Genomic DNA, 19,960 nt, shown 5'->3' with positions numbered 1-19,960 from the left:
CAGGGTTATTGGGCTCTTCCTAGCCTAAAAATAGCAGCCAGCAGCCTTCCCAAAAATGGTGCATAACATTAGATGCTCCAATTCTGGCACTTTGCCTCAAGCTCTTCCAGATTCCCCTGGTGCGTTGGCAATCGGGTAATGGTTTTTGGGGTTGATGTCAGCTGTCTAGTGTCAGCTGGCATCAAGACCTGATGTTAGTAATGTATAGGCATATATCAGACACAGCCATAATTAACCCAGTAAGTGAAAAGAAAAAAGAAAAAAATTATTATAATATATATTTTACATAAACAATTCCAGACTCTTGCCCTTGTTCTCCAATTTTTATTTTAAAAAAGCTATACAGATCTAAACTAGTCTTCCGAATCCGACGTATTCCACAAATGGAAAACTGAGACACAGACAAACAAAAAAACTCCACAAGAAAGTATTCACTAATTTATTATGAAAAAAAATAAACCCCACAGCTTCAACGTAGTGTATGGCATTCCCACGACGTGTCCTGAATCTGAGACAAGCAATAAAGAAATCAGTAACGCTACCGCTCTCACTGGGTCACACAGAGGGCAGCACGAGACTCAAAATGTCTCACAAACAATGACATCAGTAACATCACATATTGGACTTCAGAATTTACTGAAATTGTTTGCGGGTATCACGTTAATTGGCAGAGCCCCTGGGTTGCCTGAGCATAAGAAATCCCCCACAAGTGACTCCATTTTACAAGCTGCACCCTTCAACAAATTCATAGGGGGGTGCAGTGGGCATATGGACACCACAGGTTAGTCACAAAAGACTAAATTACTTACAGCGGGTGCTGTCGTGGTGACAGGAAAATTTTAGCCCAGTCTATGTTGAACTAATTGCATTTTTATCACTGAAATACTATTTTAGCTCCAGATTTTTTTTTTTAATTTTCACAAGTGGAAATAGTTTATAAAAAAAAAAAAAAGTCCGGTAATTTCTGCGGAACGCTGTACAGTACTGTTTGGTCACATGATAAGGCTTGTGAGGGAAGGAGCGCTATTTTACTTTTGAGGTGCAGATTTGACTACAATAGTTTGCAGACTCCATTTGCAAAGACCCTGATGTGTCTAAACAGTGGAATCCCTCCTCAAGTGACCGTTTATCAGAATTTACACTCCTCTGGGAATTTATCTATGGGTGTATTGACTATTGTTAATCTATGGACGTTTTCCCGAAACAAAAAATGAGGTGGAAGAGGTGCAGTAATGATATCGACACCACAGGTGTGTGTCAAATTTTTTGTACTATTGGGTAATGAACAAAGTGCTTTCCCAGAGCCTTTGTGCTACCAGTAATGTGGAAGCCCCCTGTATTTCTGGTAATAGATGACAGGGGTCAGTAGGGATTTGTTTTTTTCATAGGTTGAGGTGACTGCTATTTAGTTGCAATTTGGGGTACGGAAAATTTTGGATCAGGTGACATGTATCCTATGCTATATGCTGAGCACATCCATTTGGGTTTCCTTCCACATCTCCGAAATACATGATTCAGGTGAAATCCCCGACTGATCCATTCACTATGAGGCAGAAGTGTTGCTTCGGACTCTGTTCAGCGGTGTGCACGTCTAAAAAGATGGACACCACCACACCACAGGCCAGACACTAGTTCAAAGTGACTCCATCTGCCTCACTGCAGTTAATTTTCCATTGGGAATTTTGTCTGAATCACATTTTTCAGGCATTTACACACAGTCTCAAGCATAAGCACTCAGCGTACAGCGCAGCATTAATGTGAGCCTAACCTTTCTGCAATCTTTGGGAGGCAGAATAAACAAATGGACCGCAATCGAAGAATTGGCTTAATTATTATTTTGTATGCCGTTCATTATGTGATGTAAGCGATAAGGCAGTTTTATTTCACAGGTCAGTACAATTGCAGAGATACCAGATTTATATAGGGGTTTTTTTTTAGATTTGGTTACCATCACACTAAATATGCTTTTGGTTTTTTTTTTACAAAACAGAAGAAGGTTTGGTTTGTTTTGCATCACCGAATTTTGAAGGCTAAAATTTATTTTTCTGCCGACCCTCATGTGAGGACTTTTTTGCTTGTTTTCTGAGGGATGAGTTGGACTTTTTATTGGTACCATTTTAAGTGCATGTCAAATGTCGTGAAGGGGTTAATGTCACCTATAAAATCTGTACAAATCCATAGCAAAAAACTGAACTCATTTAAAAGGTGGGAAATAAAAACCAAACTAAAATAATGTGGTTGCAAAAGCGTGAAGACCCGATGCGGTTCTGATCAGAATCCGCCAATGATGCTTACACTCATCTTAAATAGAAGTCCGTACACAGCTGCCGTCATTTAAAGCAATTCTGATTAACTAGATGTTGTAGAAAGATTTTACTGACATTCTCTTAAGGCCGCTTTACATGCTATGATATCGCTAGCGATGTCGCTAGCAATAGCACCCACCCTTGTCGTTTGTGCGTCACGGGCAAATCGCTGCCCGTGGCGAACAATATCGCTGGTACGCGTCACACGGACTTACCTTCCTAACGACATCGCTGTGGCTGGCGAATAACCTGTTTTTTAAGGGGGCGATTCATGTGGCGTCACATCGACGTCACACAGCATGCCTCCAATAGAAGCAGAGGGGCGGAGAGCAGCCACATGAACGTCACTCCCACCTCGTTGCCGGAGGATGCAGGAACGCTGTTGTTGGTCGTTCCCGTGGTGTCACACGTAGCGATGTGTGCTGCCTCAGGAACGACGAACAACTTGCGTCCCAAACGAGCAACGATTTTTTGAAAATGAATGACGTGTCAACAATCAACGATTTGGTGAGTATTTGGGATCGTTAGCGGTCGCGTGTGTCACACGCAACAACGTCGCTAACGAGGCCAGATGTGCATCACGAATTCCGTGACCCCAGCGATATCTCGTTAGCGATGTCGTTGCGTGTAAAGCGGCCTTTAGTTACATTTTACAGAAAAACATTTCCACATACCATGGAGCATTGTGAAGTTGTTAAGTGGCAAACAGTAACAAAGAAGCTGCAGGAATTTCTGGCAAATATTGATTGTGAACTGCATATAACAGCAGTCTCCCATATTTTTCTAATGTGAGATCTGTGGGATAGGGTGGAAAGACTGAATCCATTTCTTTCAAAGCAAAACATCCAAGTCCACCTACGTTTTTCCAAAACGTGTTATGGTCTAATGAGATCCAGCTTTACTTTTTGCACATAATTACAAAAAAGGTTCACTTGGCGAAAAGCCAATGCTCAGAAAGACCAAAAGAACACCATACCTACAGTTAATCATGGTGGAAGTACATTATGCTTTTTGGCTGTTTTTTTTCAGCTAGAAATGGGGCTTTAGTCAAGGTAGAGGGAATTATGAACAGTTTCAAATATCAGTCAAACTTGCACAAAATATGGATTGCAACAAAATCCCAGCACTCACTTTTTAATGAATCAGGCATTTAATGAAATCATAGAGTTACATAAAGCACATTTCAGCCCATTGCTGGCTTTCATTAACCATCAAAAGCTTCAGACCTCTGTCGTGCTGAAAGGTAAAATTAATCTACAGCTTTTGAGCAATAACCATAAGCATAACTTCTAAGCTACAAAAGAGTGGTATTGCCAGAAAAAGATCAAAATTTTGGTATGATTTTCATTTACATGACCGAAACCTGGCAGGGGTGTGCATATTTCTTATATCCAATGTATAATAAAGAAATTGGGTGAAAAACCCTTGCATATTAAGATCTTTGGAGGGAGGAGCTAAATCATTGCTGTTTGTGACTACATAGCAAATAAACCAGTGGAAGTTAACAGGAAAACTGCAACGGCTAAAATATCAACTGAAAGTGAAACAGTTTCTTGAAAATTCCACTTAAGGGATTTGAAACAATTTTACAGAAGCTTTACTATGAACAAATTAGTTTCCTTGACTAGATAAAGGAAGTTAGTACAGTCTGATTTCCTGAACATATAGTATCTATTGTTGTAACCTTTTGGGACTCAATAGACAAGGGAATATTTTCAGGAAACGTTATTTACAGTAGTAACAGAAAATGTATGTGCGCTGCGTGTCAGTCCTCCCCGGTCGGAAGCACCTTCATTCTCGTAAGCACATACTTCACTTTACTACCGTATATACTCGAGCACAAGACGACCACAGTATAAGCCGAGGCACATAATTTTACCACAAAAAACGGGGAAGCCATATTGACTCGAGTATAAGCCAAGGGTGGGAAATGCAGCAGCTACTGGTAAATTTTAAAAATAAAAAATAGATACCAATAAAATGAAATGTGTCCCATGTCTCCTGTAGTAATATGCCCATATTGTCTCCGGTAGTGATGTTCCCATATTGTCCCTTGTAGTAATGTGCCCATATTGTCTCCTGTAGTAATGTGCCCATATTGTCTCCTGTAGTAATGTGCCCATATTGTCTACTGTAGTAATGTGCCCATATTGTCTCCTGTAGTAATGTGCCCATATTGTCTCCTGTAGTAATGTGTCCATATTGTCTCCTGTAGTAATATGTCCATATTGTCTCCTGTAGTAATGTGCCCATATTGTCTCCTGTAGTAATGTGCCCACATTGTCTCCTGTAATAATGTGTCCATATTGTCTCCTGTAGTAATGTGCCCATATTGTCTCCTGTAGTAATGTGCCCATATTGTCTACTGTAGTAATGTGCCCATATTGTCTCCTGTAATAATGTGCCCATATTGTCTCCTGTAGTAATGTGTCCATATTGTCTCCTGTAGTAATGTGTCCATATTGTCTCCTGTAGTAATGTGCTCATATTGTCTCCTGTAGTAATGTGCCCATATTGTCTCCTGTAGTAATGTGTCCATATTGTCTCCTGTAGTAATGTGTCCATATTGCCTCCTGTAGTAATGTTCCCATATTGTCCCTTGTAGTAATGTGCCCATATTGTCTCCTGTAGTAATGTGCCCATATTGTCTCCTGTAGAAATGTGCTCATATTGTCTCCTGTAATGTGTCCATATTGTCTCCTGTAATAATGTGTCCATATTGTCTCCTGTAATAATGTGTCCATATTGTCTCCTGTAATAATGTGTCCATATTGTCTCCTGTAATAATGTGTCCATATTGTCTCCTGTAATAATGTGTCCATATTGTCCTTTTTAGTAATGTGCCCATATTGTCCTTTTTAGTAATGTGCCCATATTGTCTCCTGTAATAATGTGCCCATATTGTCTCCTGTAATAATGTGTCCATATTGTCTCCTGTAATAATGTGTCCATATTGTCTCCTGTAATAATGTGTCCATATTGTCTCCTGTAATAATGTGTCCATATTGTCCTTTTTAGTAATGTGCCCATATTGTCCTTTTTAGTAATGTTCCCAAATTGTCCCTTGTAGTAATGTTTCCATATTGTCCCTTGTAGTAATGTGCCCATATTGTCTCCTGTAGTAATGTGCCCATATTGTCTCCTGTAGTAATGTGCCCATATTGTCTCCTGTAGTAATGTGCCCATATTGTCTCCTGTAGTAATGTGCCCATATTGTCTCCTGTAGTAATGTGCCCATATTGTCTCCTGCAGTAATGTGCCCATATTGTCTCCTGTAGTAATGTGCCCATATTGTCTCCTGTAGTAATGTGCCCATATTGTCTCCTGTAGTAATGTGCCCATATTGTCTCCTGTAGTAATGTGCCCATATTGTCTCCTGTAGTAATGTGCCCACATTGTCTCCTGTAATAATGTGCCCATATTGTCTCCTGTAATAATGTGTCCATATTGTCTCCTGTAGTAATGTGCCCATATTGTCTCCTGTAATAATGTGTCCATATTGTCTCCTGTAATAATGTGTCCATATTGTCTCCTGTAGTAATGTGTCCATATTGTCTCCTGTAGTATTGTGTCCATATTGTCTCCTGTAGTATTGTGTCCATATTGTCTCCTGTAGTATTGTGTCCATATTGTCTCCTGTAGTATTGTGTCCATATTGTCTCCTGTAGTATTGTGTCCATATTGTCTCCTGTAGTAATGTGCCCATATTGTCTCCTGTAGTAATGTGCCCATATTGTCTCCTGTAATAATGTGTCCATATTGTCTCCTGTGGTAATGTGTCCATATTGTCTCCTGTGGTAATGTGTCCATATTGTCTCCTGTAGTATTGTGTCCATATTGTCTCCTGTAGTATTGTGTCCATATTGTCTCCTGTAGTATTGTGTCCATATTGTCTCCTGTAGTAATGTGCCCATATTGTCTCCTGTAATAATGTGTCCATATTGTCTCCTGTAGTAATGTGTCCATATTGTCTCCTGTAGTAATGTGTCCATATTGTCTCCTGTAGTAATGTGTCCATATTGTCTCCTGTAGTATTGTGTCCATATTGTCTCCTGTAGTATTGTGTCCATATTGTCTCCTGTAGTAATGTGCCCATATTGTCTCCTGTAATAATGTGTCCATATTGTCTCCTGTAGTAATGTGTCCATATTGTCCACACCCCACCTACTGTCTCCTCCCCAAAATCCTTTAGGATGTAAGCCCGCAAGGGCAGGGCCCTCTTCCCCCTGTGCTAGTCTGTCTATTGTAACGTGTACATGTATTCTGTATGTAACCCCCTCATGTACAGCACCATGGAATCAATGGTGCTCTATAAATAAACAATAATAATAATAATAATAATAATATTGTCTCCTGTAGTAATGTGCCCATATTGTCTCCTGTAGTAATGTGCCCATATTGTCTCCTGTAGTAATGTGCCCATATTGTTCCTAGTAGTAATGTCCTCATTCCAGTCCCCTTCTTGTCCCCTATTATGCGGTCTCACACACACACACACACACACACACACACACACACACACACACACACTATCACCTCCTCCGTTCCCGCGGTGCCTTTTTACCCGCTTCCTGCTTCTTGCGGACGCCGCAAAGCATTCAAGTGAGGTAAAACACTTAAGACAACAGCGGAAGCCCCTGCATTGGCCACAATCACCAAGGGGTCTATTGTGTCTGCAGTCTGCAAGAAGCAGGTAATAGGATACAGCGGGAACAGAGCACAGGTGAGAATATTTTTTTTGTGGGACCCTCACTCAAGTACAAGCCAAAGGGGGAGTTTACAGCATATAAAAAAAGAAATGGGCTGAAAAACTCTGCTTATACTCGAGTATATACGGTATATATATTGCTATCACCACTACTGAGTTAATTCAGTATTACACTTAATGCACATAAGCTGTAGGGCAGATACATGTTCCTACTATATGCATATAAGCTACCCCATTGGTTTATCTGAAGGTGTACACTGCGTTGTCCACCCATTTTATACTAAACATAAGCTTTTTGTAATTTTAATACTATTTGAATATATTGTTAATACGTATTTTTTTCCTTTACATACTTTGTTGATTAATAAATATTTATAATTTGGGCGTTTTTGGTTGCACATTTATGCAGCACTTATTCTTTTGTTGTATTTGTAATTCCGGAAAGATACTCACCACAGAGATGGATAATTCAGTAACACAGAGGTATATGGGGAAGCTGGAGGATTGGGCCACCAAATGGCAACAAAAATAAATATACGGTCGTGAAATTTGGGAGGGGAAACAATATGTACGAAATAAGACCCTGGTCACTGAAAAAGATTTGGGTGTATTAGTGGGCAGCAAACTCAACCTTAGTGACCAGTGCCAGAGAGCTGCCGCCAAGGCAAAGAAAATAACAGGATGCATTAAAGGAGGCAAAGATGCTCATGACAAGAACCTATACAAGTCACAAGTATGTCCACACTTACAATATGGTGTATAATTTAGGGGTCTAGTCTATAAAAGAATATAGTTGAAAGTGGGTGCAAAGAATAGTGACCAATGTTAATAAGGGAATGGGTGAACTATAATACCATGGAAAAAACTAAGGTTTAGAGGCAATCTTATTACAATGTACAAATTTATGAAAGGACAGTAAAGAGCTCTTTAATAATTTTATTACACACAGGTCTGCAATAACACCAACAGAGCAGCATTTATGTCTAGAGGAAAGAATGTTCAATCATCATCACAGAAAGATTCTTTACTGTAAGAGCAGTGAAGTTGTGCAACAGTCTGCTTAGAAGATATTGCAATGGTCGAATTGCTATACAAGTTTGGGTTATAGTTTACGTCATTGAGGCGCTGATGCACAAGGTATGGACCCTCCCAGGTCGCCTGAAGGTTGTTCTGGGTCATTGGGACTAGGACCCACACCTTCTAACCCGCTTCGTACACCCGCTCTCGAGCGTGTTGGTCGTACCATTGCTTCTGGCTGGCCTGGGCTTGCACCATATTCTCATGCACCAGCCGTGTCATTGACCTACCTGCACGCAACCTCAGATCTTCCCAAGATCTCCTTCTCTACTCCTCTCTTATCTCCTCTTCCCACAATCGCGTACAAGATTTCTCCCGTGCCTCCCCCATACTCTGGAACGCTCTACCTCAGCATATCAGACTCTCCCCTACCGTGGAAAGCTTCAAGAGGAACCTCAAGACCCACCTCTTCCAACAAGCCTACAACCTACAATAGCCCTCAGACCAGTACACCACTGCGCAACCAGCTCTGTCCTCACCTATTGTACCATCACCCATTCCCTGTAGATTGTGAGCCCTCACGGGCAGGATCCTCCTATACCAGTCTGTTTTGTACTGTTAATGATTGTTGTACATATACCCGCTTTCACTTGTAAGGCGCCATGGAATAAATGGCGCTATAATAATAAATAATAATAATAATAATAATTGGGTCTTCTTTCCACCTCAAAACTATGAAATATACAGTTTAGTTAACAAGACGGCTAGTTATGACATGCTGCACATTTGAAACTGCAAGGAAAAACGTGCATGAGAAAACGAAAATCTCATTCACTTTGCTAATACTGTGTAAAATGCATTTCTCAATAAACGATCAAAGCTGATGGTTACAAAATAACCGTATTAGCATTCTGTGTAGCTGTAAATGCAGGATGGCCACAGCTTAGAGAATAGCGGACAACAAAGAGGGCTAAGTGCGGCACGTAAAACAGGAGGTGTATAAAAGCAGATGTATGCACAGAAATGTACGTCCGCTACTTCTATTCCTAACCCCTGCAATAAGTCACTTCTTCCTGCTCAAGGTACAACGTTCTCATGTTGCCAGGCAACTCTGGCCGGACAAAGCTAGTTAGTCACGTAATATGTTCTGTACTCGAGAAAACAAAAATCTTCTTATTCAGCCACACACATTTTTCTCCTATTGTGGAATAGCTTTCTATGTCTACGATCTACATCTAAAGAAATAACTTCTAACGTCTTACCTGGTCCTAGCAGTGTCCAAATAATACCAGTTAGGCTGCTTTCCCATCAGCGCTTTTTTAACGAATGTAAAAAAAAAAAAATGCAAAGCGCAGATGACTGGATCCTGTTGATTTATTGTTGAACGTATGCAAACGCAAGTGTTATACTACAGGATCCTTTCACTTGCAGCTTATGGGTGGGCATTGGAGTCATCATGTGTTCCGGAGCCAGTGAAACTCGACATGACAGCCTGGTAAAGAGTGAGAGAGAGAGAATGCGCGCGCGCGAGAGAGAGAGAGAGAGAGAATGCGCGCGCGCGCGCGAGAGAGAATGCGCGCGCGCGAGAGAGAGAGAATGCGCGCGCGCGAGAGAGAGAGAATGCGCGCGCGAGAGAGAGAATGCGCGCGCGCGAGAGAGAATGCGCGCGCGCGAGAGAGAGAGAGAATGCGCGCGCGCGAGAGAGAGAGAGAATGCGCGCGCGCGCGAGAGAGAGAGAATGCGCGCGCGCGCGAGAGAGAGAGAGAGAATGCGCGCGCGCGCGAGAGAGAGAGAGAGAATGCGCGCGCGCGCGCGAGAGAGAGAGAGAATGCGCGCGCGCGCGAGAGAGAGAGAATGCGCGCGCGCGAGAGAGAGAGAATGCGCGAGAGAGAGAGAGAATGCGCGCGCGCGTGAGAGAGAGAGAATGCGCGCGCGAGAGAGAGAGAGAATGCGCGCGAGAGAGAGAGAGAGAATGCGCGCGCGCGAGAGAGAGAATGCGCGCGCAGAGAGAGAGAGAGAATGCGCGCGCGGAGAGAGAGAGAGAATGCGCGCGCGAGAGAGAGAGAATGCGCGCGCGAGAGAGAGAGAGAGAATGCGCGCGCGAGAGAGAGAGAATGCGCGAGAGAGAGAGAGAGAATGCGCGAGAGAGAGAGAGAGAATGCGCGAGAGAGAGAGAGAGAATGCGCGAGAGAGAGAATGCGCGCGCGCGAGAGAGAGAGAGAATGCGCGCGCGCGCGAGAGAGAGAGAATGCCGCGCGCGAGAGAGAGAGAGAATGCGCGAGAGAGAGAGAGAGAGAGAATGCGCGCGCGCGAGAGAGAGAATGCGCGCGCGCGAGAGAGAGAGAATGCGCGCGCGCGAGAGAGAGAGAATGCGCGCGCGCGAGAGAGAGAGAGAATGCGCGCGCGCGAGAGAGAGAGAATGCGCGCGCGCGCGCGAGAGAGAGAGAATGCGCGCGCGAGAGAGAGAGAGAATGCGCGCGCGAGAGAGAGAGAGAATGCGCGCGCGCGCGAGAGAGAGAGAGAATGCGCGCGCGCGAGAGAGAGAGAGAATGCGCGCGCGGCGAGGAGAGAGAGAGAATGCGCGCGCGAGCCAGAGAGAGAATGCGCGCGCGCGCGCGCCAGAGAGAGAATGCGCGCGCCAGAGAGAGAATGCGCGCGCCAGAGAGAGAATGCGCGCGCGCCAGAGAGAGAATGCGCGCGCGCCAGAGAGAGAATGCGCGCGCGCCAGAGAGAGAATGCGCGCGCGCCAGAGAGAGAATGCGCGCGCGCGCGCCAGAGAGAGAATGCGCGCGCGCGCGCGCCAGAGAGAGAATGCGCGCGCGCCAGAGAGAGAATGCGCGCGCGCGCGCCAGAGAGAGAATGCGCGCGCGCGCGCGCCAGAGAGAGAATGCGCGCGCGCGCGCCAGAGAGAGAATGCGCGCGCGCGCGCCAGAGAGAGAATGCGCGCGCGCGCGCGCCAGAGAGAGAATGCGCGCGCGCGCCAGAGAGAGAATGCGCGCGCGCCAGAGAGAGAATGCGCGCGCGCGCCAGAGAGAGAATGCGCGCGCGCGCCAGAGAGAGAATGCGCGCGCGCGCCAGAGAGAGAATGCGCGCGCGCGCCAGAGAGAGAATGGCGCGCGCGCGCCAGAGAGAGAATGCGCGCGCGCCAGAGAGAGAATGCGCGCGCGCCAGAGAGAGAATGCGCGCGCGCCAGAGAGAGAATGCGCGCGCGCCAGAGAGAGAATGCGCGAGCGAGAATCCGTGCGCGAGAGAGAATGCGCGAGCGAGAGAGAATGCGCGCGCGAGAGAGAATGCGCGCGCGAATGCGCGAGAGAGAGAGAATGCGCGCAGCGAGAGAGAGAGAATGCGCGCGAGAGAGAATGCGCGCGAGAGAGAATGCGCGCGAGAGAGAATGCGCGCGAGAGAGAATGCGCGAGAGAGAGAGAATGCGCGAGAGAGAGAGAATGCGCGCGAGAGAGAGAGAATGCGCGCGAGAGAGAGAGAATGCGCGCGAGAGAGAGAGAATGCGCGCGAGAGAGAGAGAATGCGCGCGAGAGAGAGAGAATGCGCGCGAGAGAGAGAATGCGCGCGAGAGAGAGAGAATGCGCGCGAGAGAGAGAGAATGCGCGCGAGAGAGAATGCGCGCGAGAGAGAATGCGCGCGAGAGAGAGAATGCGCGCGAGAGAGAGAGAATGCGCGCGAGAGAGAGAGAATGCGCGCGAGAGAGAGAGAATGCGCGCGAGAGAGAGAGAATGCACGCGAGAGAGAGAGAGAATGCGCGAGAGAGAGAATGCGCGCGAGAGAGAATGCGCGCGAGAGAGAGCGAGAGACAGAACACACACAAACATGTGCTAGGCTGCTTTGTGGGCATGCTCAGTAGAGCAAGCTGGATCCTTTATTTCAGCACACCACCGTTCACATGCGGTTGCGTGCGTTAGTCAGGATCCAGTGACATGCAGTATTTGGATGCAGCTCAAAACGCTAAAAGTTGCGTTTTTGAAAGACTGTAAAAAACTGCAAATTAACGGATCCGGTATATAACGCATGCTAGCGCATGCAAACGCATCTTACTGAGATTCCATTGAAAATGCATTGCAATGACAATGCATTTCTCAAGGATCCAGTCACATTCGTTTGCTGTTTCTTGAACATCTGTCACAAAAACGCTGATGTGAAAGCAGCCTTGTTCCTAAAGGGGAGCAGGATAGAGAGTTCAGCAAATGGATTCACAGAACCCTGGCCCAGTGTAGGACATATCATTAATGCAGCCACACAGGGGCTCAAGAGGTAAGGGGCCCATTTTCACCTTCAAATCAGCAAGAAGGTACTGTCACAGGCCAAAGAGGGGCCCATATAATCTTCTTGCACAGGGGCGCTCTCCCGTCTGTGTCCGCCACTGGCCAAGAGCCCTGGGAACCTCCTTTACATGCCAGAGCCACTTCATATTAGCAGACCTGCGTCGTCGTTGTTGTGGTATGAGGCACACATTAGTCCACGCTGCACAGACACATCACTAGAGGCTCCAGGTTCTGCCACGTAGACGGAGGATCACAGGGCTCTGGACTGGCCATGCACTGCCGACGACTGAGGCCATACCAAATCTTTACTTCCTCTATTTATGTGGATATGCTATGTAGTCAATTATAGAAATAAAATAAAACTTTTTTTTATAAACATTCCAACAGATTTCATGTTACAATTTCTCAACAAATTCAAACTTATTTCTTTAGTCTGTGAATGAGAAGACTCTTCATTCGATTCACGTACCAGGTGGGTACCACCTTACCCACTCCAGGCATCTGGCTGCTGTAATACAGGTGGAGCAAGGTGGTCCTACCACGGTGATCTGTCAAGTCTTACCTCTAACGCCAGACTGCTTTCGAGATTTGGTAGGACCTACAGAAATACTGAAATGACTCCACTTGCACAGGGCATAGTTGTTTTTAATCAATACAGATGGGCACATAGTAATTCTTACTGTTCGAATAATGCTTACCGAATACCAGTACTATGCCAGTATTCGTCACAATAAGAAAAATGTTTGGGTTCCCCATTCACTTGTATCAGGTTACCGGAATACCATTACCATAATAGTACTTTGGGATTCGTTATGAATAACACGTACATGAATATTTACTATTCGTCTATCACTATTTATCACCTATACATGGATCATGCACAACCCATGGATTTGTAGGCTGAAAGCTGCATTCACAGAACCATGTGTTACCACCCAAGAGAACTGGAGGCTTTTTTATTTTTTTTTTTAAAAAATTATGTGTCAATACTAGTTGTTTCCAAAATGGTATTCTAGGCCACTTCTATGAAAGGAAAAAACGTGCAAAAGGATATAGCAATAAATAAGCGCTGAGGCTTCAAGTGCATTGCTAGTACTCCCACCTATCAAATTGCGAAATTGGAAAGCCCCTTTAATCCAGAGGTTTCTAAGAGTTACATGCTCCCAACTATAAGGCCACGTGCACATGTTGAGTGTTTGGTGGGTTTTTTACCTCATAATTTGTAAGCCAAAACCAAGAAGGGGGAATAATACAGAAGTGGTGCCTGTGTTTGTATTATACTTTTCCTCTGACTGTTCCCCGTGCACATGAGCGATCGGCCGAGTCTCAAGAGAAGAGAGGAGAAAGCCAAAGCCTGACACCTCTGTACTATATTGGTATTGTGACCAGTCAGTCAGTTTGGCCATATTTTTTATTTTTTTAATATCCCTGAGAACAAAAAAAAGAATGGATGTTAAAATTCCAAAGGCTCAAACCTTTTTTCCCCTGACACCGTCTGTTGGAGAAGGGTCTGGAGGCCCCAGACCCATCAGATGGTAGGATGTTCTCGTCGACTTTCATCTAATATGTACGGTGCTCTGAACGATCTCATGCTGGTAACCACTCACTACATGCACAAGTATATCCTCAGCTCCAGTAGTACACACAATCTGATATAATTATTTAAAACAAATCCTCATTAGATTCAACCTGAGCCTTAGTCACCACATCCATCTCTCACCAAGAGGTTGTCTAAAAGTATGAGCCCATGATCAGGACTCCCTGCGTCCTGGACACAGCGGGTCCTGACCTGCGAGTCTCCTTCGCAGCTGCTTGTACCCACGATCAGGGTTCAGTCCGCTGCAGTCTCTCGCTTGTGTTCTCCCTACGGAGGACGCATGCAATTCTGCAGCAAAAAATTAACATGCTGCGGTCTGGAAAGATGCACCACAGGTCAGCGTTTGCTGCGGAAAAAACAAGCACAGTGGGAACGGGATTTCTAGAAATCCATCCACTGTGCTTGTACTGTACAACGCAGCATTTTGGACAGCTGAAGCATACTGCGTCTAAAACGCTGCAAATAGTGATCGTGGGCACGCACCGTAATGGTTTTGTGTTCCTAACCTTCTATGTATCGTGCGCCACATTCTTCAGCATTTGCTCTTATATACTAACAATGTCTTCATTACAGTCTACATGGACACGGCATGTAAAAATCAATGGCAGCAGCAACATTTAGGTGTACAGTAAATGAAGTGAGAGCATGTAATATTACGTGTAGGAGATAGCAGCAGCCTTGGTCGTGCTCACACACTTAGTGCGGGGTGCTCCCTGAATTACACTACTGTAGCACTTCCCCGTGTTCACCTGCTTTTAGAACAAACCGTTCTTTTCAGACTGTCCTCCTGTGCCAGCGGATCCCCTGAGACAGGAGAATTACGCACATTTGAGCAGCCAACGCCATCAGCACAAATCCAAACAGCACAAAGAATGTGAATGAATTTGAGATAAAAGCCAAACAAACCAGTGTTAATGAATAGAGCAAAGTATTCTTGATGGAAGGGAAAGTCATTCCGCGGCATTTTGCTTCCAGGATGTCACCTTGTATATACATGAATGTGTATTTCCATCCTTTTAAAACCGAACGTCTGATAAGTGGAGGATTATTAGAGATCTAGGGTTACAATACATTTATATTTATAGAGGCGAGGCGGGGAAGAGTATAAAACACCTAAACAAAGTAAGAAAACACATATCTGTGTAAGGGATCCGTCTGGACTTGTCAAGTGTGGCGGACACTACCTGATATATACATTGTTTTGTTTTTTGGTCTTCATTTTCTTCTTCTCTGTAGGCCAATAAAGGCAGCAAACCTTCATAGCACAGTTTTGGTTAAGGTTCATTACAGGGTAACGTTCAAAAAATTAAAAAAGGCTTTGATTTACAGAATTGTGACTACATAAAAGCTATCCGGCAAAAACTAAATTGCTAACATAGCCATGGAAGCAGGAAGATTGGAGGTTAGAACACGATCACCAGGCGGAAAAACTCTATAGTAAAAATAAAAAATTGCAACGGAGGAAAAAAAGAATGTTGTTTAAAGAAAGACAAATACATGTCAAAAAATTCTGAAGAAGTTGTAGTCATATACAAGTTAAATGAACCTGTCATGTCCAGAAAAGCGAAGTACCAGCAGATATGGCGTTAGTCAGCAGGTAAATAACGTTTATATCCTGTGTATGCAGCCTACTGGAGCAGTGGCTTCAGGGAGAAAATGAAATTCTATTATACCTGCAGCTGCTTACAGTTACCACTCACTATACTGTAAGGGCACTACTGTCACTCCTCTGCACTTTGATTGACAGCCTGCTCTGCAGTGTAGGTGTTTTTGGATATCGCAAGGCCCTGTGCGCACTAGAAAAAGGATTTTTCTCAAGAAATTTCTTGAGTCTGAAAAATTAGCGCACTTGCATTAAAAAAAACGCACCAATAACGTGCGTTTTTACTTTACTTTTTGATGCGCTTTTAATGCGTTTTTTCCGCAGGTTGGTCCCTGCGTTTTTTTTATCATTATCTATGGCAAAAAACACAGGTACCTGCAGAAAAGAAGTGCTTTTTCTCAAGAAATTCTGTAGAAAAAAGTTTGAGAAAAACAACAGTGTGCACACAGCTATTTTTTTTTTACATAGGTTTTGCTGGGGAATATCTGCAGAAAGGTTACAACCATTTTCTCAAAAAATTTCTGCAGCAAAAACGCAAAAAAAAGTGGGTAAAAACGCAGTGTGCGCACAAGGCCTTAGAATGCATGTCTCAGTTGGACTAGCCATATCTCAGGACCTGCCGGCATCCAGCCAACTGCAGCAGGTCTGGCCGCTGAATCTTTTGTGATCAGCTGTTATTGTCAATAGGAAGCTAACCTGCATCAGGAACAACGGTGCAAACATTGTATACAATTCATGAAATATTCCTAGTGTTTAATATGTGTTAATATATGATGCCCGCTAGTAAAATATATTTTGCTGTTATACATGGTCGCCTTTCAGAGTCCTTGCAGACAGATACTCTCAAATCTGACGAGTGAACCCAGACTTCTTATCAACTAAAGACCACTTTACACGCTGCGATATCGGTACCGATATCGCTAGCGTGGGTACCCGCCCCCATCGGTTGTGTGACACGGGCAAAATCGCTGCCCGTGGCGCACAACATCGCCCGGACCAGACACTACTTACCTGCTCTACGACGTCGCTGTGACCAGCGAACCGCCTCCTTTCTAAGGGGGTGGTCAGTGTGGCGTCCCAGCGCCAGCGACGTCACTAAACGGCCACCCAATCAAAGCGGAGGGGCAGAGATGAGCGGGACGTAACATCCCGCTCACCTCCTTCCTTCCGCATTGCGGGCGGCGGCAGGTAAGGAGAGGTTCCTCGTTCCTGCGGCGTCAGATGGAGCGATGTGTGTTGCCGCAGGAGTGACGAACTACATGGTACACGCTGCAGCAGCAGCGATATTTGAGAAGGGACCCCCATGTCACCGATGAGCGATTTTGAACGTTTTTACGACGATTCAAAATCGCTCATGGGTGTCACACACAACGACATCGCTAATGCGGCCGGATGTGCATCACAAATTCCGTGACCCCAACGACATTGCATTAACGATGTTGTAGCGTGTAAAGCGGCCTTTAGTCAACAACATTATTATGAATGAAGCTTCAAAAACTAATTAGTGCTCTAAGAATTTTAACTTAATGGTATGAAAGACGCAGGGATGTCAAAACAGGTCTATAAACACCAGAATAGGACATGGTTATACTCTTTGAGGAATACGGACATGTTTGAGGAATGATCACAATAAGTTCAATGATTCATTGGGTGTCTTCTGCAGTTTTTCTTGAAGCCGCACTGTATTAGAATGACCACTTATTACTGACAATAACTAAGTCACATACCGTCACCTCCATCAGACTGTCCTGATCTGTACGGGTTATATTTTGGCTTTGGAGCTACTACAGGTGCGAACTTCTTAGGCGCTTGCTGAGTGGACACAGAAATGCTTGGTGCCCCAAACCCCTGTGTGGTTTCCATTCTGGCGGTCACATGTCCAAGGCTCTCTCCTGAGCTCTTTGGCGGTAGCCAAGATGGATGAGACATTGTTTCAATCTAGAAATAAAAGAAAAAGCGATACAAATAAGACAACCTAATTTGGAGATAAAAAAGCAGCACCAAAACTATAGGCTTTAGATTCAGTAAGAGCACTTTTTTGGCAAAATCTCAAGACTTTACCAGTAGAAGCGGATATCAAGCGGAAAGCATAAATGTAGGCAGTCATTACAGCTAGGGTCGGAGGTCCAGCCCCAGGGTCTCGGCACGTCAAACTCAAAAATGCTTTTCATGGCAAGTGATTAAAAGGGAACCTTTCACCAGGTTTTCACTATATAAAAGAACTCCACTACCACAAGGTTGTCTGTACAAGCAAATTAGCAATCCGTTTATAAAAGAAATATAAAAAAAAAATAAGTTTTACCATACTCCCACGCCGTATGCTAGTCTGATGGGCGTCACTGGTCTGTGCTTGGCGCTTCCTCGGACCCCTTAATCACTGTACTCCTGACTTTACTGATATGGCTGACGACTCCAACGTCATCCCCAGGATCTATTCAAATCTTGCGCCTGCACAATAAGAACAGGAGCTGTGCAGGCGCAACAGTCTCTATATGACATCCTCTGTATGCCCCATCAATCATAGCAGGAGGACAAAGACTGCAGGTAGAGAGGAGGCCCCATGCACAGACCAACAACACACATTTGCGGATTGGCACGGTCTGGTCTGTCATCTGTCCCTGCAATCTTCATCTCCCTGCCATGATTGATGTCATCCACAGAGGTTAGCGCCTACACAATTAATGTTCCTTACTGTGCAGGCGCGATATTTAAAACACACTGTGAATGATGTAGATGTCAGCCACATCAATCAAGGCAAGAGGATAAAGATTGCAGGGACTGAGGGAGCACATACCAAGGACCAGAAACACCATCAGGCTGGACTGAACGGGTTCTAGAAAGCAATTTCTGTGATATGTAAGGGGTGCTGGAGTGGTGATAGAAATCACTTAAAAAGCGGTAGATTTAGTGCATATGTACATACACACACATTATATTATAATATAATATAATATAATATAATATAATATATATATATATATATATACATATACATACATATACATATATACATACACACACACACACACACACACACACACACACATACATATACACACAAACACATACATACATACGTACATACATACATACATACATACATACATATACACATACACACACACACACACACACCTCAGTAAATTAGAACGTCATCAAAAACTTAATTTCAGTAATTCAATACAAGGAGGGAAACACACATACACTGCAGTTCAAAAGTTTGGGGTCACCCAGACAATTTTGTCTTTTCCATGAAAATCAAACACTTATTTATCAAATGAGTTGCATAATGAATAGAAAATATAGTCCAGACATTGACTAGGTTATAAATAATTATTTTTTTACTTGAAATAATAATTTTCTTCTTCAGACTTTGCTTTCGGCACAGAATGCTCCTTTGCACCAATTCCAGCTTTGCAGACCTTTGGCATTCCAGCTGTTAATTTGCTCAGGTAATCTGGAGATATTTCACCCCATGCTTCCAGAAGCCTACCCACAAGTTGGATTGGCTTGATTGGCACTCTTTGCGTACCATGCGGTCAAGCTGCTCCCACAACAGCTCAATAGGGTCGAGATCTGGTGACTGGGCTGGCCACTCCATTACAGATAGAATACCAGCTGCCTGCTTCTTCCCTAAATAGTTAATGCATAATTTAGAGGTGTGCTTTGGGTCATTGTCCTGTTGTAGGATGAAATTGGCTCCAATCAAGCGTTGTCCACAGGGTATGGCATGGCGTTGCAAAATGGAGGGATAGCCTTCATTATTCAAAGTCCCTTTTACCTTGTACAAATCTCTCACTTTACCAGCACCAAAGCAACCTCAGACCACCACATTGCCTCCACCATGCTTGACAGATGGCATCAGGCACTCTTCCAGCATCTTTTTAGTTGTTCTGCGTCTCACAAATGTTCTTCTGCGTGGTTTAAATGCCTCAAACTTCGATTCATCTGTCCATAACACTTTTTTCCCAATCTTCTTTGTCCAATGTCTGTGTTCTTTTGCCCATATTAATCTTTTCCTTTTATTAGCCAGTCTCAGATATGGCTTTTTCTTTGCCACTCTGTCCTGAAGGCCAGCATCCCGGAGTCGCCTCCTCACTGTAGATATTGACAGTGGCATTTTGCAGGTACTATTTAATGAAGCTGCCAGTTGAGGACCTGTGAGGCATTGATTTCTCAAACTAGAGACTGTAATGTACTTGTCTTGTTGCTCAGTTGTGCAGCGGGGCCTATCACTTCTCTTTCTACTCTGGTTAGAGCTTGTGTTGCTCTCCTTAGAAGGGAGTAGTACACACCGTTGTATGAAATCTTCAGTTTCTTGGCAATTTCTCGCATGGCATATCCTTCATTTTTAAAAACAAGAATAGACTGCGGAGTTTCACATGAAAGTCCTCTTTTTCTGGCCATTTTGAGAGTTTAATGAAATCAACAAATGTAATTCTCCAGATTCTC

General features: G+C 44.3%; 1 protein-coding gene across 1 annotated transcript in view; it reads right to left on the bottom strand.

Moving 5' to 3' along the window:
* Nucleotides 1-19,960, bottom strand: part of LOC142296626 (lipoma-preferred partner homolog) — a 426,991-nt gene that overhangs the window by 243,271 nt on the left and 163,760 nt on the right. Inside the window, exon 4 of the mRNA XM_075340461.1 lies at nt 17,236-17,446. Coding sequence (XP_075196576.1) covers nt 17,236-17,437 — 202 coding nt within the window. The 5' untranslated portion in view covers nt 17,438-17,446. The remainder of the gene's footprint in view (nt 1-17,235; nt 17,447-19,960) is intronic.

The sequence above is a fragment of the Anomaloglossus baeobatrachus genome, chromosome 3 (assembly GCF_048569485.1).
Source record: "Anomaloglossus baeobatrachus isolate aAnoBae1 chromosome 3, aAnoBae1.hap1, whole genome shotgun sequence".
Taxonomy (NCBI): domain Eukaryota; kingdom Metazoa; phylum Chordata; class Amphibia; order Anura; family Aromobatidae; genus Anomaloglossus; species Anomaloglossus baeobatrachus.
Note: the sequence above shows the minus strand (reverse complement) of the source record. Positions and strands in the feature narration are given on the sequence as shown.